This window comes from Alligator mississippiensis, chromosome 1, assembly GCF_030867095.1.
Source record: "Alligator mississippiensis isolate rAllMis1 chromosome 1, rAllMis1, whole genome shotgun sequence".
Taxonomy (NCBI): domain Eukaryota; kingdom Metazoa; phylum Chordata; order Crocodylia; family Alligatoridae; genus Alligator; species Alligator mississippiensis.
This window is the reverse complement of record NC_081824.1, coordinates 153,922,235-153,945,115: the sequence shown is the minus strand read 5'-3', so window position 1 is coordinate 153,945,115 and position 22,881 is coordinate 153,922,235. Positions and strand designations below refer to the sequence as shown.

Here is a 22,881-nt window from a genome sequence, read left to right as displayed (position 1 = left end):
TTCAGAGAGATTAAAGGGTCTCCTGATTCAATTCAGATTCGGAGATTCAGCCACTGAATCGGGCTGAATCTCTGCCGAATCGAATCAGGGACCAAAGCTTCGCACAGCCCTGCCAGCTCCATTTTATCACCAGGTCAACATTTCCCCCCTTCCCTAACTACCTGTCTAGCACCTATCGTTTTCCATGACCTCTGATCCTCATTGCCATGCATATGCATTTTCAAAGACCTGCATTTTGCATATTGGTTTCTATTCCACCCAGGAGAGCACACAAATACCAGTAGATGCTCCCTATGCCTGTAGAAGGGTGTTTGTGCCCAAAAGCTTGCAACAATCAATTTTTCCAACTATTTAGTTGGCTAATAGAAGATACCATGTTTACCCAAAGAACCCTGTTTGCTCTGGCTTGTAGTCATTTCATGCAAAGTTACAAAATATTTAGATCCTCAAAAGCACAAGCAGACCCCTAACAGCTGCCCCCCTGGGCAACCCAGGGCAGGAGAAATGAGAGGCAAAAAGCAAGAAGAGTAGCTCAGTGAAGTGGCTGCTATCCTGGAAGTGAAGGGGCCTTGATTCCTAACCTGGACCCTTACTTCCAGCATGGCAGAAACTTCCCCAATGCTCCATTCGCCATCAGTTTTATAGATTGATAGATTCATAGATGTTAGGGTCGGAAGGGACCTCAATAGATCATCGAGTCCGACCCCCTGCATAAGCAGGAAAGAGTGCTGGGTCTAGATGACCCCAGCTAGATGCTCACCTAACCTCCTCTTGAAGACCCCCAGGGTAGGGGAGAGCACCACCTCGCTTGGGAGCCTGTTCCGGACCCTGGCCACTCGAACTGTGAAGAAGTTCTTCCTAATGTCCAGTCTAAATCTGCTCTCTGCTAGCTTGTGGCCATTATTTCTTGTAACCCCCGGGGGCGCCTTGGTGAATAAATACTCACCAGTTCCCTTCTGTGCCCCCGTGATGAACTTATAGGCAGCCACAAGGTTGCCTCTCAACCTTCTCTTGCGGAGGCTGAAAAGATCCAGTTTCTCTAGTCTCTCCTCGTAGGGCTTGGTCTGCAGGCCCTTAACCATACGAGTGGCCCTTCTCTGGACCCTCTCCAGGTTATCCGCATCCCTCTTGAATTGCGGCGCCCAGAATTGCACACAGTACTCCAACTGCGGTCTGACCAGCGCCCGATAGAGGGGAAGTATCACCTCCTTGGACCTATTCGTCATGCATCTGCTGATGCACGATGAAGTGCCATTGGCTTTTTTGATGGCTTCGTCACACTGCCGACTCATGTTCATCTTGGAGTCCACTAGGACTCCAAGATCCCTTTCCACTTCCGTGCCACCCAGCAGGTCATTTCCTAGGCTGTAGGTGTGCTGGACATTCTTCCTCCCTAGGTGCAGCACTTTGCATTTCTCCTTGTTGAACTGCATTCTGTTGTTTTCTGCCCATTTGTCCAACCTGTCCAGATCTGCTTGCAGCTGTTCCCTGCCCTCCGGTGTGTCCACATCTCCCCATAGCTTTGTGTCATCTGCAAACTTGGACAGAGTACATTTCACTCCCTCATCCAAGTCACTGATGAAGACATTAAAGAGTATCGGTCCAAGGACCGAGCCCTGCGGGACCCCACTGCCCACACCCTTCCAGGTCGAAACCGACCCATCCACCACGACTCTCTGGGTGCGACCCTCCAGCCAATTCAGTTTTATTCACTGAATGCAAGGTGCAATGGCTCAGCTTCAAAAAAAGGTTTGGAAAGGGGTTGAATAAATGCCTAAGATGTGACATAGTGGTTATAATATTGTGCTGAAAAGTCAAAAAGACACAAATTCAAACCCTCTATGGATGAGTGAGGTGTATGATGTGGGTCACCCATTTCCTGGGTGAGTCCTCTAACCTCTCGGCTATTGGAGCTAAATCATGGGACAGTCCTTTTTTTCTGGAACATACACTCAGGCACACACATATCTATCTAGTCTGCTTGTGCTCAGTGTGCACATGCATGCTTATGCATGTATATTGCAGAGGTAAAAGAAATCGCAAACTCACTCTTTGGCCAAAAGGGCCACTTACAGGGCCACTTACTGCTATTTAGGCACACAGAGTAAAATAGAATTCCAGTTTTTCTGTCTAATAATTTAGTAAACTACTGAACTATCATTGTTTTAAAAAATATATTTCCTATATCCAATATTATACTGTATAGAGAAGTGACTCTCAACCAGGGTGTCACAGCACCTCGGATGCCATGAGATCCTTTTAAAGAGTGCTGCAGGATGCTGTGCAATATTAGCACTGTTACTTGTGCAAATACCTACGTGATTCACAAGATAAACCCAGAGATTTCAAATAGGAATTCACACTGTGGAAAACATTCTGGGGTCTTTCGGAGTTCTTTGCAATAGAAGAATTGCTTTACTTTCCAGTAGTCAAGAAGAGTCTCTTTTTATAATCTTCATCATTCCCACCACCACAATCACAATAGTGCATACAGGTTCCAATTGAAATCGAGACTTCAGTATGATAAACACAATATAAATGTACAGGAAGCGGCAGCCTAGTGCATTTAGACACAACATTTGTTAATTAAGCAACAATAAAACATAGATTACTTAAAGCTCAACAGTGTGTAACTGGATGGGCTTTAATTGTTATAATTCCCCACTGAGGCACATCCTGGATACCCTCCTCTCCATTTTGATATTGAAAATGGATCATATCATCTTCAAAAATGAAAGCTGTTTTAAGAAAATTACGCATGCTGCATCTCACCTCAAAATATTTGCTGACTACTAATGGAAAAAAAGCAATTGAAGCAGTGAGATGGGCTCTTGGCTTGAACAAGCAGCCTGAAAGGAAGGACCGTTATTTATATTTAGCACCTATAGATATGGATAACAGTATCTCTCTTTCAGGAAGGGAACTGTGGTTCATCTTAACATTTCAAACAAAATTTAGCAACTGGCTAGCTGACAAGCAAGTAGAGGTTCAAACAGCTGTGACCCAGGAATGGACAGCTGTACCATACATGATTTGCTGCTTTTATTTATTTATTTATTTTGCTTTTATTTTAGTGAGAAAGGAAAAATGCTCTAACCTGGCATATCTATCAACTATTTGCTTTTGATTTTCACCTTCAACTTTTGATTTTCTTCCAACTTCCATAACTAGTATAGCCCTAATATTGAAAGGTAAGTGACAAAAAACTCGGTGTTATTCTGCTTGTTAGATATTACGTTCAAGCCAATGTGCACTTTTATGGAGACTCAAATGTTATATCCAGCTAATTTGTTCTGTTTAGCTGGTAGTACTGCCCTCGCCACCAGTCTCTGAATGATTTCCCTAAGTGTATGAAGCAATATGACTCTCATCTGCCACATGGGTCATTCTTTCTGCCAGTAACAGTTTATCTGATGTAGATATCTTTTCCAATTGCTCTGTACCTCAAATCATACCTCTCAACCCAGTAAATAAAACACATGACAAAGGGCTAAACTGGTAGCAGTTCTGATGAGATAGATGTCTTGCTGAATTATTTAATTGTAATAAATGCACAGTCCCTAAAAACTGATTCGAGTTAAATTGTACTTTGATAGCAATAAAATGTAGCAGTACTTTGCTTCATCAAATAGTTCAGTGCTAAGATAATCACTAGGGGCTCCTATACACATGCAGGGAGGCTGCTCCAATGCACTGTAATTACATGGTGGTGCTTTAGTTCATTTAACGAGCTTTAGTTAAAGCACCCACACTGCCACAATACAGCGCGGGGACGCTGATACATGTGACACTCCGGGTATAAGCCCCCTCCCAGAGCACGTTTATAAGTGCCCTAGGTCTTTTTTCTTGGTTTCTCATAGTATCTAGCCTCTATTCTCTTGGGGCAAGAGTAGGCAGGAGTGGGGAGGGGAGCTTTAGTGCCAAAATGTATATAGACTACACAGATATGCATGCACAGAGCTTCTTTGTCCTACAACGAGTCCTTTCCTTGCGCTCTCCTGGTCATAGGGTCTTGACTGTTTATTTGTGGCTGTCTAAAAGGATCGATAAAAAAAGTATGGACAAGTTCTTATGTGATTTTGATTAAAAACAGACACTTTACAGTCCTCTAGCCAGGAAGTCTAAAATGCAGTAAAATTAGGTTCTGAAGAGTTCCTCCACCCATCCAGGGACTGTCTATTTATTATTAGCTCTGGAATCCAGCTACATGCAGGGCTTACTGTTGTGGAAATCAGCAATGCATTTTCCAAAAAACAGTAACAGAAACATGGTACTGTCTGCCAGACTTCTTGGTAAATTAATGACATATAGATTCTACCTAGCAAGTGAGCTCCTCCCAGCACTTGACTTCAGCTCAGCTAAAGAAAGAACCAGAATTTGTGCTTCGTTCCTGTAGCCTTTCCTAAAAAACTATTCCCTCTTTTCCTGTTCTGCCAAGCATCAATTCAGCCCTCTGTACCCTCCTGACGACTATCCACATAGGGGGCCTGACTATTTCTCCCTTCAGGTACAGGAGTCATGCTCTAGAATAACTCCATTGACCTTGTTAGAGTTGCTGCTAATTTATGATGGTGTAAACAAGTAGATAATCAAGCCCACAGGGTAGAAACCAGTCTTAATTCTTCATTCACATGCATTCAAACTTACCTGATATAACTAATTCTATCTTGCCATCTATAAGAAAAAGTTAGGTAGCACTAGAGGTAGCATTAAGTCCTTATCGGGGATAAACTGCATAGAGGTAGTGTCTGGGTAATATCAAAATGGTGGCAATTCTACCCTGAAAGTGAAGGATAACTGCTAAGTGAGGGGTCGATAGGGCAGAATGACCTAAAAACCTGAGAAGATGTAGGGCTGCAGCCCTACAACAACACATCAGAGATACATTCCTTACCTCCCACACGATGTCAGGGAATGCATTTGCCTCCTTCCACTTGAAGAATAGCCAGAGCAATTCCAGTTAAAAATGAACAAATATAGAATTGCTTTGCATGGTGTAAACAATTTTTGAGCAAGGTGGGAAAGGTGAAAAAGAATTTAAATGGGACTTTGAGTCATATCAACCAATGTGAGAAATGTATTGATTAATGGACAAAAACAAAATTAATTGCTGAGAATAGGCATAATCTTATGGGACAAATCTCTCTGCCACACAGTGGTCTCAGCCTGCTTCTCCATAGCAGGGGGTGGGGAAGGGATGAGGGGGCAGGGGGATCCTTCTTTTATGTTCCATCAGGCAAGCGTCTTGGTATGCACAGCAGTCCCACAGGTGCTGAAGAGTTACCCTCCCCACTTCCTTCCAGTCACATTCCCTGTTTATGGATGGCTGGTAAATATGATTCTAATCAAAGATTCCTGATTGGCTTGATTGAAATTTCTTTGTTTCACTGAAGCCTTCAGAGCTTGATCAGACCAGATTCTTCTTTGTAGTTATGAAAGGTGTCACTTAATTGGGGATGTATACTTTTAACAGAGGGATACTTCCTTATTTTCTTTCTTTTACACTACTCTCTCTGAAACAGTTTGTCTAAACATTCTAACAACAACCCATTCAATACTTCAGGAATCAGAACTTGTGGCAGAGGTGATATCTTTTATTAGACCAACTAGATATTTGCAAAAAAAAAAAAGGCTTTATTTGCAAGTTTTCAGACACACTCACCCTTCACCTTTCCTTGGGCAGAGGACAATGCAAAGATTGTAAAATTTCTCCTGGGTGGAAAAATTCATATCTAGTTGGTCTAATAAAAGATATCACCTCTGCCACAAGTTCTGATTCCTTTTGCCTGTAGATCAATACAGCTACAACCTAGATACCTGATTATACTTCATGCATTTGGCACTGCAGCTTTGCTGTATCTGGTTACAGACAGATTTCAGCACTAGGATATTGGCTCTCCTTGAGATGCAAATGCAGACCTCTGTTATGCAAAACCTGTGTGGCTGCCTGATCTGAGTTGTACTCATAGAGAAAGCCCACATGTGTAACAACTGCTTCAGGTCTCTGATAGCCATACATGTCACGAATGTCAGTTCTCTGTTTACAATGGCCAATTTTAAATGGCCACAAAAAATGTTACCAAAATATTTAAACATTCATACTTAGCAAAGCACATGACAAAATAAAAAAAAAACCACTTCATCCAGAAACTGTCAAGTTCAATTCAAGGACATATGATAGCTGACTGGTAAGATGATCTATCAACTATACACAAACAAATACCTACTTTTGCTTAAAAGCAGTGGGGCTCAACCTCTGGCCCACAGGGCTCCCTGCAGGGGAACAATGGCAGTGTTAATTGCCAAGTTTCCACAACTCCAGGGAGCCCTGCAGGTTCAGACCACAGCCTCAAACCTAGGGCCTCAACCTGCCTGCCAGTCACTCATCCGAGTCTGCTGGCTCCTCATCTGAGGATTGGCGTGGAATAGGTGGTCAGAACCCAATATCTGGGTGTAGCCACCTGCCCACTCCCTGCACCTGGAGTGGCTAATTAGGATCAGTGGACCCTTTATTCCTTCCCATAAAAAATCCTGGCCTGGAAGGGGAAGTGTCTGGGCAACAAAACTCAATCTTGTACCCAGGCCTCCTCATCCCTGGCTTGTGCCTCTATTGACACAAGATGATAGATTATCTGGCTATCCAACTCCGCTTGCCCACGGACCCTGAGTTTGGCCTGACCCTTTGGCTCCCTAACCTGACACTGGTTTAATCTTCTAGACACCTGACCTGGCTAGCCTCCTGACCCTGCACTCTGCCTGACTCTCTGAATCTCTCACTTGGTTCCCTAGACAGATCATCTGGTTTCCTGGCTCCCCTATACTCAGACTCTGGACACTCCCTTTGGATCTTGGTTGCTTCTTCTGTCCCTGGGTAACCCCCATGCTTGGTCACCCATGAACCAGCATGACACAGGCTGAATAATCTGTCCCTGCATGCTAGTTTGCTCCAGCACAGAGCTGGATCTGGATTCACAAAATCAGGTCAGTGAGTAACTGGATGTGGGTGCACAGAGTCAGGTCAGGCTGGCATGCCAGACTGCACCCACAAATCAACCCCATGCAGGATCCAGCTGGCAGGACAACCCTGCACCACTCATCTGGTGGACTTGGGTGCCACTGCTTTAAAGGGAAAAAAACACACACCCCTGAAAATTTTAGCCACTGCAAAAACTAAAAGAAACATTATAGATATTGTAATAAGTTTACACTAGGAAGATTTTAATGCCACAGTATTACCTTGAACTCCTGTCAAATTTCAGAAGCACAGCAGAGTTGCATTTAAACAATAGTGTGGGAAATCTCAGGGAATGCATAAGGTGGATGGCAAACAGAGATGACAGTTCAAGCCAGTAGCACTCTTCCTTCTGAATCAGAACTGATTTAATCCTCCAAAATGACGCTGGGGGGTACTGTATTACTGGAGAAGCTATAGAGGAGACACAAAAGTTACATGCTAGCAATCTGCACAGACTAAGAAGCTTTTGAGAAATCATAAGAGTTGGGTGCCATACAAGTACATTGTAACTCTGGACATTTCCTTTCTGCTTCCTTAAATCCTCTCTGCAGGCTCTGCATGCAAGTTTTCTTCAATTCCTCTCCTTTGTTTTTGAGTACTGTCACAGCATGCTAGTGAACAGTTGTCACAGAATCCCCCCGAAAGAACCACATTTCAGCTGTGGATGAACACACTCACTTGCTATCGTTTGTGAAGTGGTTTGAGATGAAAGAGATGGTAGACAAGCATGCACTTGCTCAAGCAAGATAACTGCTTTTGTACCTCGTAGGCCAGTCTTTTCAAACCTGACCCAGGTACTAGTTCCCATGGGAGCCAAGAATATTACTAACATTCAAAGCAAGCCATTTTATTATTAGAAATTAGAAATACAGGATTGAAAGGGACTCTTAGGGTCCCCCAGCCCATCTCAATTTTTCTCCCCCTGCTCTCTCACAAGTGCCATCTCAATCTCTTCTGAAAAAGTATCAAACATCATCTGCATTAAGAAAAAATAAAAATCAGAAAAAAATTAAAACTTCAAAACTCATCGTTTCTCCCACCCCAATTCCAAGAACTCAGGAAATAGTTTATTTAATTTGTTTCACTGTTTCAAGAGTGGTTAATAGTAACTAGTAATAGAATTAATCTTGTCTATAATTCCATAAAACCTGTTAGGACTATGCAGTAAGGGCAGGGAACAAGCAGTAGACAGACTAGTAAGAACAGGTTCAGGCTTAAAATACAAAAACCTCCCTCTCTCAGGAGTTCTGGTTTAACATGGAGAATATGAATTTGGGAAAAGCTTTTTCCTGCATTCAGCTTCAAGTTAGGAAATTACAAAACCTATCCCCATAGTTTCCTTCAACACTCAGTGTCTCTGTATTTCCTCAGAACATCCTTCCTGGTGCTTGATCAAGGACATTTCTTTCTGCCAGTGGGAAGTGTCTTGGTTCCTTTAATTCAGGAGCATTAAATTCACCTCATACCCTGGGCCTGATCTGAATAACAGGGCTCCTTGCAAGCCAGATCTGGTCTAGGGCACAGGGTGGCTCTGGTGGCAGTGGCAGCTCCAGCTCCCACTATGTGCCCTATGCCAGACCTGGAGCTGCCACCCCCATATGTTTTTCATGTCAGGGCAGCAGCTTCAGCTCTGGCACAGAGCACATGGTGGCAACAGCTCTGGCTCCAGGTCCAGCATAGGGCATGTAGTGGTGGTGGGGGCAGCAGCTGGGCTGGGCTGCATCAGCTGGTTAGCTCTCCTGCCACCTACTGCCATGTCAACAAAGGCCCGAGCACTCTGGATTCTGGGGCTGGTCATGCTCCCTAATTTCCCGTGACCCATCAGTAGCCTGGTAGGCCAGATACAGTGGCTGCATGGGTCAAATCCAGCCCACGGGCAATATATTTGACATCCCTGCTCTAATTCATTCCTAGATGGGAGTTTTGAGAGAACTCTGAACCTCTGCTTAGAGTTGAAACAAAAAACCCCCATAAAAAACCAAAAGTAAATGAAACAAAAGAAACCCCCTTCTTGTCTTTGTGGGCCTCTTTCCAGGAAGGCAACAGTTGTCCTAAACATCTGTCAGAATCTATAACTTCCCATTTACCTAGCAAGAATATTTGAAACAGCTTGTAAACAGCCAATTTTAATCAGCTATCCCCAAGTTAATTAAAAAAAAAATAGCTGTCTGCTGTTTCAGAAACCTGCACACTCTAATGTTGTTTTTTCATACACAGAAGTATGTACATACACAGAGGTCTAGATTATGTTTAATATGATTCAGTCTCCTGCTGACCTTGGGTAAAAAAAGATGTATACAGCTGTTAGCTATGCTGATAAATGTGATAAACTGGCATGTTGATTTGTATCACAGCATGCCAACTAATTTGCCAAATGAGCCGGATGTGAGAACAAGCAGGGGAGATGACAATAGTCAGATAAACAAACATCCTCCAGATCAGATCAGCACCATCAAAACAGCAGGGTAGTAACCCTAAACAGCTCGCTTGTTGTGACAATAGCCTTCCTCACCCTCCCAGCCCAGATGTACATAGATAGTGCCACTTTAAACAGAGGTGCTGATCTATGCAAAGTTAACACCCAGCTCCATCTGGTCTAGGAGAGGAAAGGATAGATAGCTTCAGAAATAAGGCTTAGGTGCTGGCCTTCAAGTACTTTCTTTGGTCCCAGTCCTTCAAAAAAGTATAAACATGTTTAACGTTACACATGTTCACACCCCCACTGACATTAATGGAACTACTCCCAGTGCATAACATTAAGTAAATACATAACTCTTCAGAAAAATTAAGGCTTATACTTATATTGACTGCTTGCATGTCCTTTGTATGGCAAGATACTGCCATCTACAGTACCCATAAGCAGGCAATGCATTTGCTGTCAGATCTCGTCTGCAGCTTATTAAAAAGCAACTAAAATGGGCAAAAAAAGTGTCAGAACCTTGAGACCTAAAAATCTAACTTCTCACACTGTTGAAAAGCACTGAAAAACAGAACCATTTTCAAGAATTTTTTTTAACAGCATTACCCAATTTTCTTTCCCCACATATACCAATTTATCCCAAACCATACTCCCTTCAGTAGCTTCCTGCAGGTTATTCCAGGAGGAGAAACATCAAGAAGAAATACAAGTTTCGATTTGGAGGTACATAACACAGGGGTGTCAGAGAGCACTGGGAGTTTGGATGTGTTGACCTTCCTCAGGATTGCCCCCCACAAGTATTTACAAACCTGGAATCAGCACACCCAAGGCAGGAGATGAGCTCACATGGCTTTAAAAACATTTTATCTGAATTCCTCTGGCTCCCACTCGCATCCCAAGGTCCCGCGGTGCTGGGAGAGAAAACACACACACGCTGACCAAGCCAACAGCTCAACTGAAGCCGCACTGCACTTTTAGCCTTCTTCTCATTAGCTTTCTGGCATTAGGTGCCTCACTCAGCCCCTTTGGCTCTGCTTCTGCCCAACTGGCAGCCCACAGGCACACCACATCTCCCATGCCTCATGGTGGCTGGGAGCACTGGCTCCCCCCTCCTCTTCCGTAGGGTTGCCAACTCTATTTGAAGCTATTCTAGGAGGTTTCATCACATGACATAATGACTGCTCTACTGTACTGAGTAGACCTTGTCAGGAGAGCAAATGCACATCCCTACTACATTTAAAAAACCCACTGGACTGCTGTACAAATTGAATTTCACATTTAATATCTATTTTAATGAATGCCTTATCGTTTATCTGCTGGGTGACTCTCAGCAGCCTCCTGGAAATTGCCCTGGAGCCTCCAGGAATTAAATATCATTCCTGGGTGGCAACCCTACTCTTCCAGGTTCTGGGAACTCGTGGGTGCAGGACAACGTGCTGGGAGCGGGGTCTGCATTGCACTCTGGGGGGAGAGGAGTCACGCTGGGCACAAAGCAAGACTGTTGCCCAAGGTGAGGCTGGCCCAGTGCCTGCAGCCTGAACCCCGTCCCCAAGGCTGAGTAGCCCTGTTCTGCCGCAAAACCTGAGTTTCCTCAAAACCAAACCCTCCACCACGTGCATCCCGTAGCTGGTGCTTTGCCAGGCGCGGAGCCCTGCGATTGGCCAGCCCAGGGGCGGCAGAACGGGCCAGCCCCGCCCGCGGGAACAACACGAGCTGCGCATGCGCTGCGCTCGTCAGAAAGCTGCAGCTGGAGAAACCCGAAGAGGTGGGGAGGAAAATCTACGGTATCAAGGAAGCGAAGTGCCTAAGCGCATGCGTAGTCCAGCACAGGCGCCACTCCCCCAGCAGGAAGTGACCGTACTGCTTCCGGGTCAGAAGGGAAATTGGCTGTGGACCACGTGGGAGCTTCCGTGCCGCATGTGGAAGCCGGCGCGCCAGGTTCGTGCCGGGACCGGGCTCCTGGGGGCGCCGCGTGTCTCCTCCCACCCGTTCCCGGGGGGACCCCCAGGGTTGGCCGTGCCTGCACGTGCTAGGGGCAGCTGGCGGAAGCCCGCTGTGCAGCGGCTCCCCGTTTCCAAGCCCTGCCTGGGTCCTTTTAGAGCTGGGCTGTCACTTCTGTGGTGCCACCGTGGCACCCGCGGGGCCCGCCTAGATGCCTGGGAGCTGCTCACCTGTGCGTTGTGCCACGTATGCGATGGGTGCCGGGACAGTCGCATCCATCGGGAAGCAGTGTCCCCCGCGGGATCTGCACTGACACTCGACCCTCGTGCGGGGCGGTGGCTGAAGCTGCGATTCATGTCACTGGCACTTCTTAGTCGCTGAGGGCAGGAATGTTGTTGGGTTTGATGTAAACTGACAGAGAGAGCAGGTCCCGAGAAGAGTCTGGTGTGATGTTTTGTTTTGGCATGCGTATGACTTGGGGGTTTTTTTCAGTGAGGGTTAATGGCTTGTTTTGTTGGGTTTTTTTGCAGGCACGTAAAAAATGACTTCCCTCGCCCAGCAGCTGAAACGGCTTGCTCTGCCCCAGAATGATCCCAGCCTCCTGTCTCGAAGTGAAGCAGCTTCCTTGCTATTTGATTGCAAGGAAGCTGCCACTATTGACCGGGACACCTTCTTCGCACTTGGTGAGTGAGGCAATAGTGGTGCCTTGTAAATGCAACTTTACAGTCACATTTCTGTTTGGAAATAATGTTGGTCTCAGGTAACTGTGGCTGAAAGTGATGAGAGGGAAAACATCTCCTGTGCTTTGCCATCTCTGTCCTCTGTCGGTTTGACAGCACTTGGAGTTGTCTCTTTTCCTTTGTTTTACCGGTTTGTTCTGGCCCAGGGGCATCAAACTCATCAGGCTGCAATGCCTGGATGAGGCTAGCAGAGTCAGCCTGCAGGCTGAATCGGGCTGCATTGGAGCCAGCATATATGGCCAGTCCAGCAGGGCACCATATGCAGTGTGCACGCACCTCATGCTGACCCCCTCTTCCACTCCAGGTGCGTACTACATGTGGGGCCGGGGGGGGCATGCTGCACATGGCACCCTATGGACCAGCCCTGTAAACTGGCTCCAGTCAGGCCTGGCCCCCGATCTAGTACCTGAGGCCATAGATCATAGAAAAGTCATGTGTGATCATATTATTTATGAATCAAGAGATGCTATGTATTTATTTATAGGTTTTTCCCATACCTCTTCTGATTGGTTGGTTCCCTTCTGTTTTTTACAGGCAGGACCTCTTTGAACTTAGTGTGTAATATTGATACTGATTTTATATCTGGGGAAACAGAGGCAGGAGGTGCAATGACTTGTCCAAGTTCATAGATTCATAGATGTTTGGGTCTGAAGGGACTTTAGCAGATCATCGAGTCTGAATCCCTGCCCTGGGTAGGAAAGAGCGCTGGGATCAGATAACTCCAGCTAGGTGCATGTCTAGCCTCCTCTTAAAGACCATTCCCAGGTAGGGGAGAACCACCTCCCGTGGAAGCCCGTCTCAGATTCTGGCAACCCTTGCTGTAAAGTTTTTCCTTGTGTCTAATCTAAATCTGCTGTCCATCAATTTGTGGCCGTTGTTCCTAGTTAGTCCAAGGGGTGCCCTGGTAAACAGCATCTCCTATTCCTTGCCGCCAATTCAGTGAATTTGTAGGCGGCCACAAGATCACTTCTCAGCCTTCTCTTGCGGAGGCTGAAAAGATCCAGGGCCTTCAATCTCTCCTTGTAGGGCTTGCCTACAGGCCCCCAGCCATATGAGTGGCCCTGCTCTGAACCCTCTCAAGGTTGTCCACATCCCTCTTGAAGTGCAGCCCCCAAAACTGGACACATTACTCCAACTGCACCATGACCAATGCTGCATAAAGGGGAAGTATGACTTCCCTGGACCTATTTGTCATGTACCTGCTAATGCATGATAAAGTGCAGTTAGCTTTGCTGAGCACTTCATTACATGCATCTTGGAGCCAACAGTGACCCCAAGATCCCTTTCCAATGCTGTGCTGCTGAGAAAGTCCTCCCCCAGCCTGTAAGTATGCTGGTGATTCCCTCTCTGTAGATGCAGCACCTTGCACTTGTCCTTATTGAACTGCATCCTATTCTGTTTCACCCACTTTTCCAAGCTGTCCAGATCTGCCTGGATCTGTTCTCTATCCTCTGGTCTGTTAACTTTATCCTATAGTTTAGTATCGTCTGCAGATTTGGACAGAGTGCTTTCCACGCCCTCATCCAAGTCACTGATGAAGACATTGAACAGCACCAGTCCAAGGACCAAGTCTTGTGGGACTCCACTGCCCACACCTGTCCAGGTTGATACTGCCCCATCCACGACCACTCTCTGGGTGTGAACCCTAAGCCAATTTGCCACCCACCTGACCATGTAATCATCCGCGTCACAGCCGCTCAGTTAATCTGTGAGAATAGAATGAGATACCATATCGAAGGCCTTCTTAAAATCCAAGTAGATGACATCTACTTCGATTCCTAGGTCTCAGCATTTTATGTCCTGGTCATAAAAAAAGTTAGTCAGGCTATGAATCTGTGCTGCTTGCCCTTTATCATTGCTTTCCCCACTTGACTGCCACAAATGTGGTCCTTAATAGTTTTTTCACAAGTTTTCCTGAGGATACAGGTGAGACTAACTGGTCTATAGTTACCTAGATTCTCCTTCCTCTCCTTTGTCACAACCAAAAGTTGTGATTTTTTTTGTTTGTGTGCGCGCTTCGGCACTGCTAAATTATTTCCCGCCAATTTGTCGCTTTCTTTGCATGGTAGAGTTCTCTGCTGCTAGAGAGAACTCTGGTGCAGCGGGGGATTTCCCGCCGCATTGCAGCTTCTTTGCAGCATGCATCTCTTTCTTGCACCGTAGTGATGCACGCTGTAAAGAAGTTCCCGCCATTTGTATTAGGATCCGCGCCATGTTATTGGCCAATTCCTAATTTAGGCACACGTGGCGGCTAGCGATTGGCTTGCTAGCCGTACAAAAGGCTTGTGTGGTTTCCGCCCAAGTTGGAGGACTCCACGAACATCCGGAGGAGGGAGGAAGAGGGAGAGATTCTGTGTGAAGATCTCCAAGCGCTGCGGACCCTCGTGGACCTGGCGCGCCTCCCCTAAGCAGGCAATAGAGGCAATAGAACCGAGCCTACGGAGCTTTCACTTCTCGCCTCTCCCCGTCTCCGAGCGCAATCCTAGACGTATCCCTTTCCTGTAACTTCGGACATGCGGAGCCTAGCAAACTCCGGGGAAAACTTATCGGACCCGCGGAGCCTGAATAACTCCGGGGAAACTTTTCGAACCCAACTTTACCGGACTCATGGAGCCTAGCAAACTCCGTGGGAGCAATCGATTTGTCAGAGTCTTCCAACGAGGGTTCAAGCGGGAGCTGTGCCTGGAAACCTGTCCAGCCTACACCAATGCCATCTTTGGGTGTAAGTAAATAATCTTTTCAATCAACCATTACGCCTCCGTAACTAATTCTAACTCGCGTGCACTAAACCGCCCCACGGTTCTCTCCCGCCCCGCGTGCCCGGGCTGCTGGCCACAGCCCGTGTGCACCGAAGATGGGTCCGGTACGACCCCGATTCGCTCCCAGCTTGCCCGTGGCGGCCAGAATGGGATCAGAATCACCGCCGCGCGTGGCGACGAGGGCGGGATCAGGGCCCAGCCCGCACATCCGTGAAAATAGAGACCACATTGGCCCTTTTCCAGTTCTCTGGGACCTGACCTGAGCACCAAGAGCGCTCAAACAGCCATGCAAGTGGCTGTGCTATGATGCTGGCCAATTCCTTCAGCACCGTTGGATGAAGATCATCTGGGCCTGTGGACATAAACACATCCAGCTCCTCTAAGTGTCTTTTCACTAAGTTACTGCTAACAGTTGGTGGGCTGGTTTCCCTTTTGTGTCTGGCTATGATCCAATTGGGAGATTTGTCCTGATCCAAGTTCAGGACTATAGAGGTAAAAAACTAATTGAAGAGCTCGGCTTTGTCCCCCCATCACTAATTACCCTAGTTTGTTCTGTAGGGGTCCTATGCTGCCCTGCATCTTCTTTTTGCTGCCTATACACCTGAAGGACTTTTTGTTGTCTTTAATTTTGTTGCCAGCCTAAGTTCCATTTCTGTTTTGGCCTTTCTGACTGCCTCCCTGCAAGTGGGGGCCTAGTAGGTATACTTCACCTTGGTAGCTACTTCCTGCTTCCACGCCTTATATGCCTCTTATTTTTGCCCCAAGGCTTTCTTGGATTTCTCTATTCAGCCAAGAGAGTTTCTTGGCCCCTTTGCCCCCTTTCCTGCGCAATGGGATTGTCTCCTCCTGCGCCCATAGGATTGCTCCCTTTAGGAACGACCACCCTTTCTGGACTCCTGTCTCACCAGTCCTCCTGATCTTCAGTGCCTCACTAACTAATCTCCTGAGCACACTGAAGTTAGCCTTTCTGATCTAGCACTTCTTCCCTACTGGTTATCTTTCCCACCCTGCGCCAGATAGTGAATTCAATCAAGTGATGGTCACTGTTCCCTAGATTACTTTGTGTCAGTAAATCCCCCACCAAGTCATCCCCTGTAGCCAGGACCAAGTCCAGTAAGGCATTTCCTCTAGTTGGAGTGCGTACCTCCTGTGTTAGCTGAAAGTCCTGCTAAGAACCTACACGAATGGTTGGATCTAGCTGACTGTTCCTCCCAGCAGACGTCAGGGTAGTTTAGGTCACCCATGACAACTATGTCCCTTGACCATATGGCCTCTTGAGAGCTGTCTAGGGAATTCCAGGTCTAACTCCTCATCCTGATGTGGCAGCCTATAGTAGACCCCTGTGCGGGCCGGGGGCGATCCGGGCCCGTCTTTGCGCACGCGGGCTGTGGCCAGCAGCCCGGGCACACAGGGTCAGAGAAGACTGGGGGCGAGCTAGAATTAGTCACGGACGCGTAGTGGTTGATTCAAAGATTGTTTACTTACACCAAAGATGGTCATGGTGTAGGCTGGACAGTTTCCAGGCACAGCTCCGCTTAAATCCTCGTTAGAGGACTACGACAAGTTCGTTCTTCCCCACGGAGTTGTTGAAGCTCCATGGGTTCGGTAGTTTCTCGTGCAGGAAGGGATACGTCTAGGAATCTATCGGCGACGGGGAGAGGCTAGAGGCTGTTCAGGCCTCTATTGCCTTTTATGAAATGCGTTGGGTCCGTAAGGATCCGCAGCGCTTAGAGATCTTCACGTGAGGCGAAGGTTTTCTTTCTCTCTTTCACTCTGACTTGGGTGGAAACCACCCAAGCTCTTTATACGGCTAGCAAGCCAATCGCTAGCCGCCACGTGTGCATATTTTAGAACTGGCCAATAATGTGGCACGAATTCTCATACAAATGGCGGGAACTCCTTGCACCGAGCATTTCTTAGATGCAAAAAGAAATGCACCATGCAAAAAAAGCTTCAAATTGGCGGGAAATTCTCCGTTGCACTGGGGTTCTCTTCTGCAGCAGAAAACTCCACCGTGCAAAGAAGCTGCAATTTAGCGGGGAAAATAATTTAGCAGTGCCAAAGCACACACAAACAAAAAATCACAACTTTGGGTTGTGACAACCCCCACTACCAAGTCCCTTTCCCCCTAGCCCCTTGCATTCTGACCCGCAGTACTTCAGTTTGCCCCTTCTCTGGTCCCGTCTTGATTATGGAAGATGTATATTGCTCCTTCACATAGATAAAAATACCCCCTCCCTTTTCTCCCTACTCTATCACATCTGTACAGCCTATAGCCCTCAATGCTTACTGCCCAATCATGGGTAGGTTTCCACCAAGTTTCAGTTAGCCCATCTAAATTGAAGTTCTTAGACGGAGCTGCTGTCCAATCCAGGTTTAGAATTTTAGAATTCAGGAATCTGCTGTGTCCACATCCCTGAGAGCTGGCACTTCAAAAGTGAGGTGAATTCTCAAAGCTTTCACTACTTTGGCAAAATATATTTTTGGAGCAGTGTGGCCTCCTGGTTATGGGATAGGAAAAAGATTATTGAAATAGTAGGCATGATGCTCTCTGTTATAATGGTGTTTGGTGTTGTAGTATGAGAGAGGTCAGGATAACGCACATGATTCTTGCATGGGAAGGAGGAGAACCTGGATGGCTTTTCACCCCATACCGTTTTTTCCTAGGTTGCACTGGTTTAGAGGAACTGACTGGGATCGATCCTTCCTTTGAGATGTTTCATTCTACTTTGTTCAGTGTTACATCAAAAGGCTTGGAGCGGAGTGTTCAGAGTAAAGTAGTAAACCAGCAGCTGGATGAGAATATTTCTTTGTTCCTGATCCACCTGTCCCCTTACTTCATGCTTAAACCAGCACAAAAGTGCCTTGAGTGGCTGATTCACAGGTAACTATATAAATCATCTGTGTGTTAATAGATATGATTATGAAACATTTAAGACTCCCCCCCTGCTTCCTTCCCCACACTCCTGTCAGGATGGTTTGGGTGATGTTTGCCTGAGATCACTGGAACTAGAGATTAAAATCGTGAAATAATTGATTCAAATCTTCATCTTTGCAAAATGAGATTTAATTTAATTCCTTGCAAATTAAATTATGGGTCTTTTAGATAAGAAGTTGACTAGGTTCTTTCTATACCCTCTGGGCTTCATCCTGTTCTCCTATTATGCCCTCAGTGTGATGCTATTACACTTTGCTTGAGTCCTTTGAGAACAGTTACCTCAAAAGCTGGGTGAGTTCACCTGCTTTCTGCCTTTTCTGATTTAGTCTTAAGGCCAAGATGGCTTGTGACATAAGTAGGCACATTAATGTTTTTTTTCCAGGGACTTGAGTAGAGTGGAACAGGATGCTGTTTAGGTGACTAAAAGGTGGAATAAGATGTAGCCGTCTGTGCGGACTCTAATGCTTCCACAGCACTTTATGACAGAGCAGCAGGTCTCTTCTGTCCTTGACCACATTTCCAGTCTCTGTTATTGGTTACTGCTCTCTGGCTCAGGCTGCTTTTTAGATGAGTTTAGGAAACTTTTGTATGGCTTCCTTCAGCATGAAAAGTGCTTTGTAGAATAACTACATTTTTCAATACAAAATGTGAAGGATGTACCATGTAGTATAATCCAGGAGTAGGCAACTTTTTCTGGCTGTGGGCTGGAATGACCCACCCTGGGTCAGAGGCAGGTGGGCATTAGGCATCGGCCACTGCTGCCACTTTTCCCTGCAGCAACACAGGGAGACTGCCCAAGTCAAAACTCTGCACAAGTAAATGCTGATGGAGTCCCATATCCATGGGCCAGATCTGGCCTGGGGCTGTAGGTTGCCAACCCCTGGTCTAATCTAATGATGTAACATAAAATAGTGAGTGCTAAATACTTTTTAAAATTCTAGAACAGTGAAAATGGGAAAGAAAATGAACTATAAATTTGGTAATGTGCTACTGTCTTTATTTACAGAAGATTCTTTTGATAGATGTAGAATGAAAAGCACATCACAACATCAATGGCTATTGCTTACGTATTGGTTGGGTTGCAAACTTATTTATGCTGAAGCTCAGGTGGCCCTTTTAGGCCTTAAAATTTATGGAAATAAAACAGTTGCTTCAGGGCACAGGTGTCTCTCTAGCAAGGGAAAAAACTTTTCTTCAGGCCCTCTTACTATATAGTTGCAAGGTGTGCTATCTTCTTTTCCTTCCTCCTTGGTATCTACAACTGGCCATGGCTAGAACCACAATATTGGATGAGAGGAATCTCGGGTCTCATCTGATAGGGTAGTCACTATATTTATTCAAATCTAAGGCAACCTTGAATTTAAGACAACCCCCCCCAATAATTAGGTTCTGTATATGGAAAAATTATACATTTGTTATCATTTTTTATAGAATCTAGTTATTGGAGGGTTGTCTTGAATTCATACCCCACTCACTGCTACAGCAGAGAAAGCAGCGGCTGGGAGGGAGGTGTCAAGTATTTCCCTAACCCTATGCCTCCCTACTTCCCCTTCTGCCTGCTTCCTGGCACCTGCACTCCCCTACCTCCAGTTCTCCATAATCTCTTTTCCCTTCTCCATTCTGACTGTCAGACACTGTTTGGACTATGTTCCCTGCAGGGTTACAGAGCATAGCACATGAAAGCATAGCCACTGCCAGGCCATGCAGCAGTGTCAGTGTTGCTGATTGGCTGGACAGGGGGCACAGTTTCATGTACTCTGTGCCCAGGAGGGAATCCAGCTGGAACCAAGCTGTGCTTGCCACTAAGGGGGAGAAGGGGCAGAAGCTGCAGACGGCAAATGTGGGGGATGATGCTGTGGGAGGCTGCTCCTGTGGATCTGACCCGGACCTGGGCTCAGGGCCAGAGTCAGAGCCACAGTAGCTGCCTGCCATCCACTCTGCTTTGTATGTGAATCTAAGATGAGGGGCTTCTCCCCCCATGCTGATTCGTGGGGTAGAGGGAGACAGGACCTCGTCCTAAATTCAAGTAAATGCTTTACTATGATTCTACTTAAAAAACAAACTTAGCTATTCAAGAAGTGAGTGGCTGGATCCTGCACTATGAAACTTGTTGTAATGTCTAAGCATTTTAATTTTTTTTCCATAGGTTTCATATCCATCTCTACAACCCGGACAGTTTGATTGGTTGTGTTTTGCCGTATCATGAGACTAAACTGTTTGTGCGAGTTATCCAGCTTCTGAAAATTACAGACCCAACTCACAGATGGAATTGGTTGGATCCAATAAGGGTAAAATAGAGAAAAGATCTAAATGGGGACTGTGAGAAAGTATGCTTTCTCTACTTGAGATCATTCTATTTCCATTGTCACGTCTGTGAACATGTGTCTTTTGTCTGTGCATTTACAGATCAAGATCATCCTTGCAGACCTTATGGAGTTAGGAACTAAATGTGTGTCTCATTTCTGATGCGTCTCTTTCTTCTTTTTCTTTTCTTTTTCTTTCCTTTCTTCAAGAAAAAAGGAAAATTGATTATAACAAAGGCTTTATTTTGGGAAAAAAAACTGCTTTTAACATGTAATATATTTGCAGTCAAGTAGGAAAGCATGTCGATTACTGACAACGTTTTCTATAGTTAAAGAGAAGGAGAGAAAAATCTGAGCAGGGTGAGGGGAATCCATTACTTATTTTAGCTTAAATCAGGATAGCTGATTATTCAGTGTGATTTATGGAGATGATGCTCCTGTTTCTTTCAGATTTTGCACTTTATTGTAGTATATACTGATTTTTACATCCCATTTTTTTTCTAATTCTTTTTTTTTCTTTGATTTTTACCCTGGATAGAGACCTGGAGTCCCCCTGGCTAGAGGTACTTTAATTACACACTGCCACAAAGACCTGGGCTTCATGGATTTCATTTGCAGTCTGGTGACAAAATCTGTAAAGGTTGGTAAAGCCCTCTAGCATAGTAGAGATATCTTTCACCATTTTACATGTTTATGCAGGTTTTGAATTTAGGTGAAATAAAAACACTCAGTTCATTGCCAAACAATCTGAAAACCTTTTCTTGAAGCCCATGTTGATAATTCATACAAAAAGAGAGAACTGAGCAGAAATTAGTAAAAGGGTATGATTGGGAATAGACAGTTTTAAGTGTTAGACCCATTAAGTGGTCAAGTACAACAGCAGATCTAGGATTTTGAAAAGGGAGGAATGCAGTCAGGATCGGGCCCTTGTCTGCTACAACTGGTGTTGCTAGTTGCCTGGCCAGCTTCGAAAGAGACACCAGGCAGCCCATCTCCAGCAGGATTGAGCATTGGTCAGGTATTCTAGTATGTTGCCTCAAGTGATGAATATTTCTGATGGAACAGATATTGATCAAGTAGAAGAGCCAAAATGCTATTAGCCAGTTGTGCAGGACAGCACATATGGCTGTCCCGGGGGGGGAGGACATGAGGGAAGGAGTTGGTTGCTTGGTTTTGTTTTGTTTTTGCTGGAGGAGAGCATGGGGAGGTGGACCTTCTTGATGAATGAACAGAGTTGATCAGTGTCCTGGAGTGACTCCAAAAGAATGGTTCTGCAGCATGTACGGAGAAATCAAAGCCATTCTTATTTTATATAAGCTAATGCCATCCACTCAATTTGTAACTAATCTTTACGCTTGGATGCCTCTCTTGAGAGTTGTCATAGACGCATCAAGTATGTGTTTAAAGTAGTGAATGTTACCTCTGTTTATTTTGATGGTAAAAAAAAAATAATCATTTTCTATTAATGGACCAAAATATAGGCTTATATGATCTCAGAAAAGTGCCAGATGTAGCAGTCCGAGTTACTTAGCTTGCTAGGATACGTCAAGACAAAGAGAATACATGGAGTTCAGAAATTATTAATTTAAGACCTTGCATGTTTTGGATATGCTATATGTTTCTTCTTGCTTTAGAATCTTGTTCCAATACCTGGATAACGTTTATTTCCATCTGCTCCTAGGTCTTTTCAGCGTATCCTGGTAGTTCGTCTCAGTTGAGAGTCCTGCTTACTTTTTATGCCTCCACCATTGTATCTGCTCTTGGGGCTGTAGAGAAGATTACAGACACCATAATCTCCAAACTGCTCCCTTATATCCAAAAGGTACCCAATATTTTCCTCTCTTGTATGATATCCCTTGGCTTATTTTCCTGACAAGATTTCTGTAATTAACATTCACAAGGGATTTTCACACTGGGACAAATTACGAAAGGATCTATGTAAGCAAAATATATCTCACTTTTTCTGCATTCCTTTTGGTGTCTACAAACTAGTAAAAATGTGAAGTGATGCTTAATTTTTTAGAACATGCTGGCTTGATTGTAAACTTTGGCCAATTTAGTGTTGCTATTGTGGGACTGTGGAAGTGACCTATGTCCACCTGGCTTTGATATGATACACTTCTCATAATGTAGAATGTTGGGAAATGGGATACTCTGGCTATCAAAGGAATTATAAAAATAGCTGGAATGACAGTCCTCTACCTACCCTGGGTTGAGGAAAGGCAGGAACTGGGAGACAGCTGGGCCATGTACGTAGTCTAAATCATATCTCCCAGTCATTGTGAACGTTGTTGAAAAGATAATGGTATAGCTGAGAACTCATTTTGCTTATGAACTAACTTATAGTAGAGGTACACTAATACATTGGTCCAATATCGGATTGGTACCAATATAAAGAAAACTGGCTGTATCAGATATCAGCCTGATGGGGCTGATAATTTAGCGTGGAGAGCTGAATCCAGCTGGTAAGTCCAGTGTAGTGGGAGTGGAGGGGGGAAGAGAAGGGGCGTTGTGGGGCAGATCAATACCTCCCATGGTGAGGGAGGGGGCAGGGGCAGGAGCTGCCTGGTGGGGGAGGTGTCAGAACCATGGCTTGTGGGGTGGGAGGCAGCTCCCGCCACTGCTTGCACCCCAGGAGGGCACTGGAAGAGGGGAGGGACATGTGCCCCCTGGATCTGCACAGGGTAGGCTGCAGCCGGGGCTGTGTGGAGCTTGGAGCGAATGCTGACGGCGCTGGGAGGATCCATCCATCCCAGATTTTGCCTC

General features: G+C 45.6%; 2 protein-coding genes across 5 annotated transcripts in view; one reads left to right on the top strand and one right to left on the bottom strand.

The window, feature by feature from the left end:
• The window catches only part of ACTN2 (actinin alpha 2), a 129,053-nt gene extending 117,854 nt beyond the window's left edge, over positions 1-11,199 (bottom strand). For both annotated transcript variants that reach the window (XM_059715677.1, XM_059715672.1), the window contains exons 1-2: positions 10,244-11,199; positions 7,237-7,426 (exon numbers count right to left, since the gene is read on the bottom strand). The gene's annotated coding sequence lies outside the window, so the exon portion shown is untranslated. The remainder of the gene's footprint in view (positions 1-7,236; positions 7,427-10,243) is intronic.
• An 88-nt stretch (positions 11,200-11,287) lies between these two features.
• Positions 11,288-22,881, top strand: part of HEATR1 (HEAT repeat containing 1) — a 54,057-nt gene continuing 42,463 nt past the window's right edge. For 2 of the 3 annotated variants that reach the window (XM_019479746.2, XM_006258182.4), the window contains exons 1-6: positions 11,288-11,372; positions 11,906-12,058; positions 17,542-17,758; positions 19,959-20,100; positions 20,654-20,755; positions 21,797-21,937. In XM_019479746.2, coding sequence (XP_019335291.2) covers positions 11,917-12,058; positions 17,542-17,758; positions 19,959-20,100; positions 20,654-20,755; positions 21,797-21,937 — 744 coding nt within the window. In that variant the 5' untranslated portion in view covers positions 11,288-11,372; positions 11,906-11,916. Of the gene's footprint in view, positions 11,373-11,905; positions 12,059-17,541; positions 17,759-19,702; positions 19,839-19,958; positions 20,101-20,653; positions 20,756-21,796; positions 21,938-22,881 lie in introns of those variants that run through there. The other variant, XM_019479747.2, reaches the window with a different exon arrangement.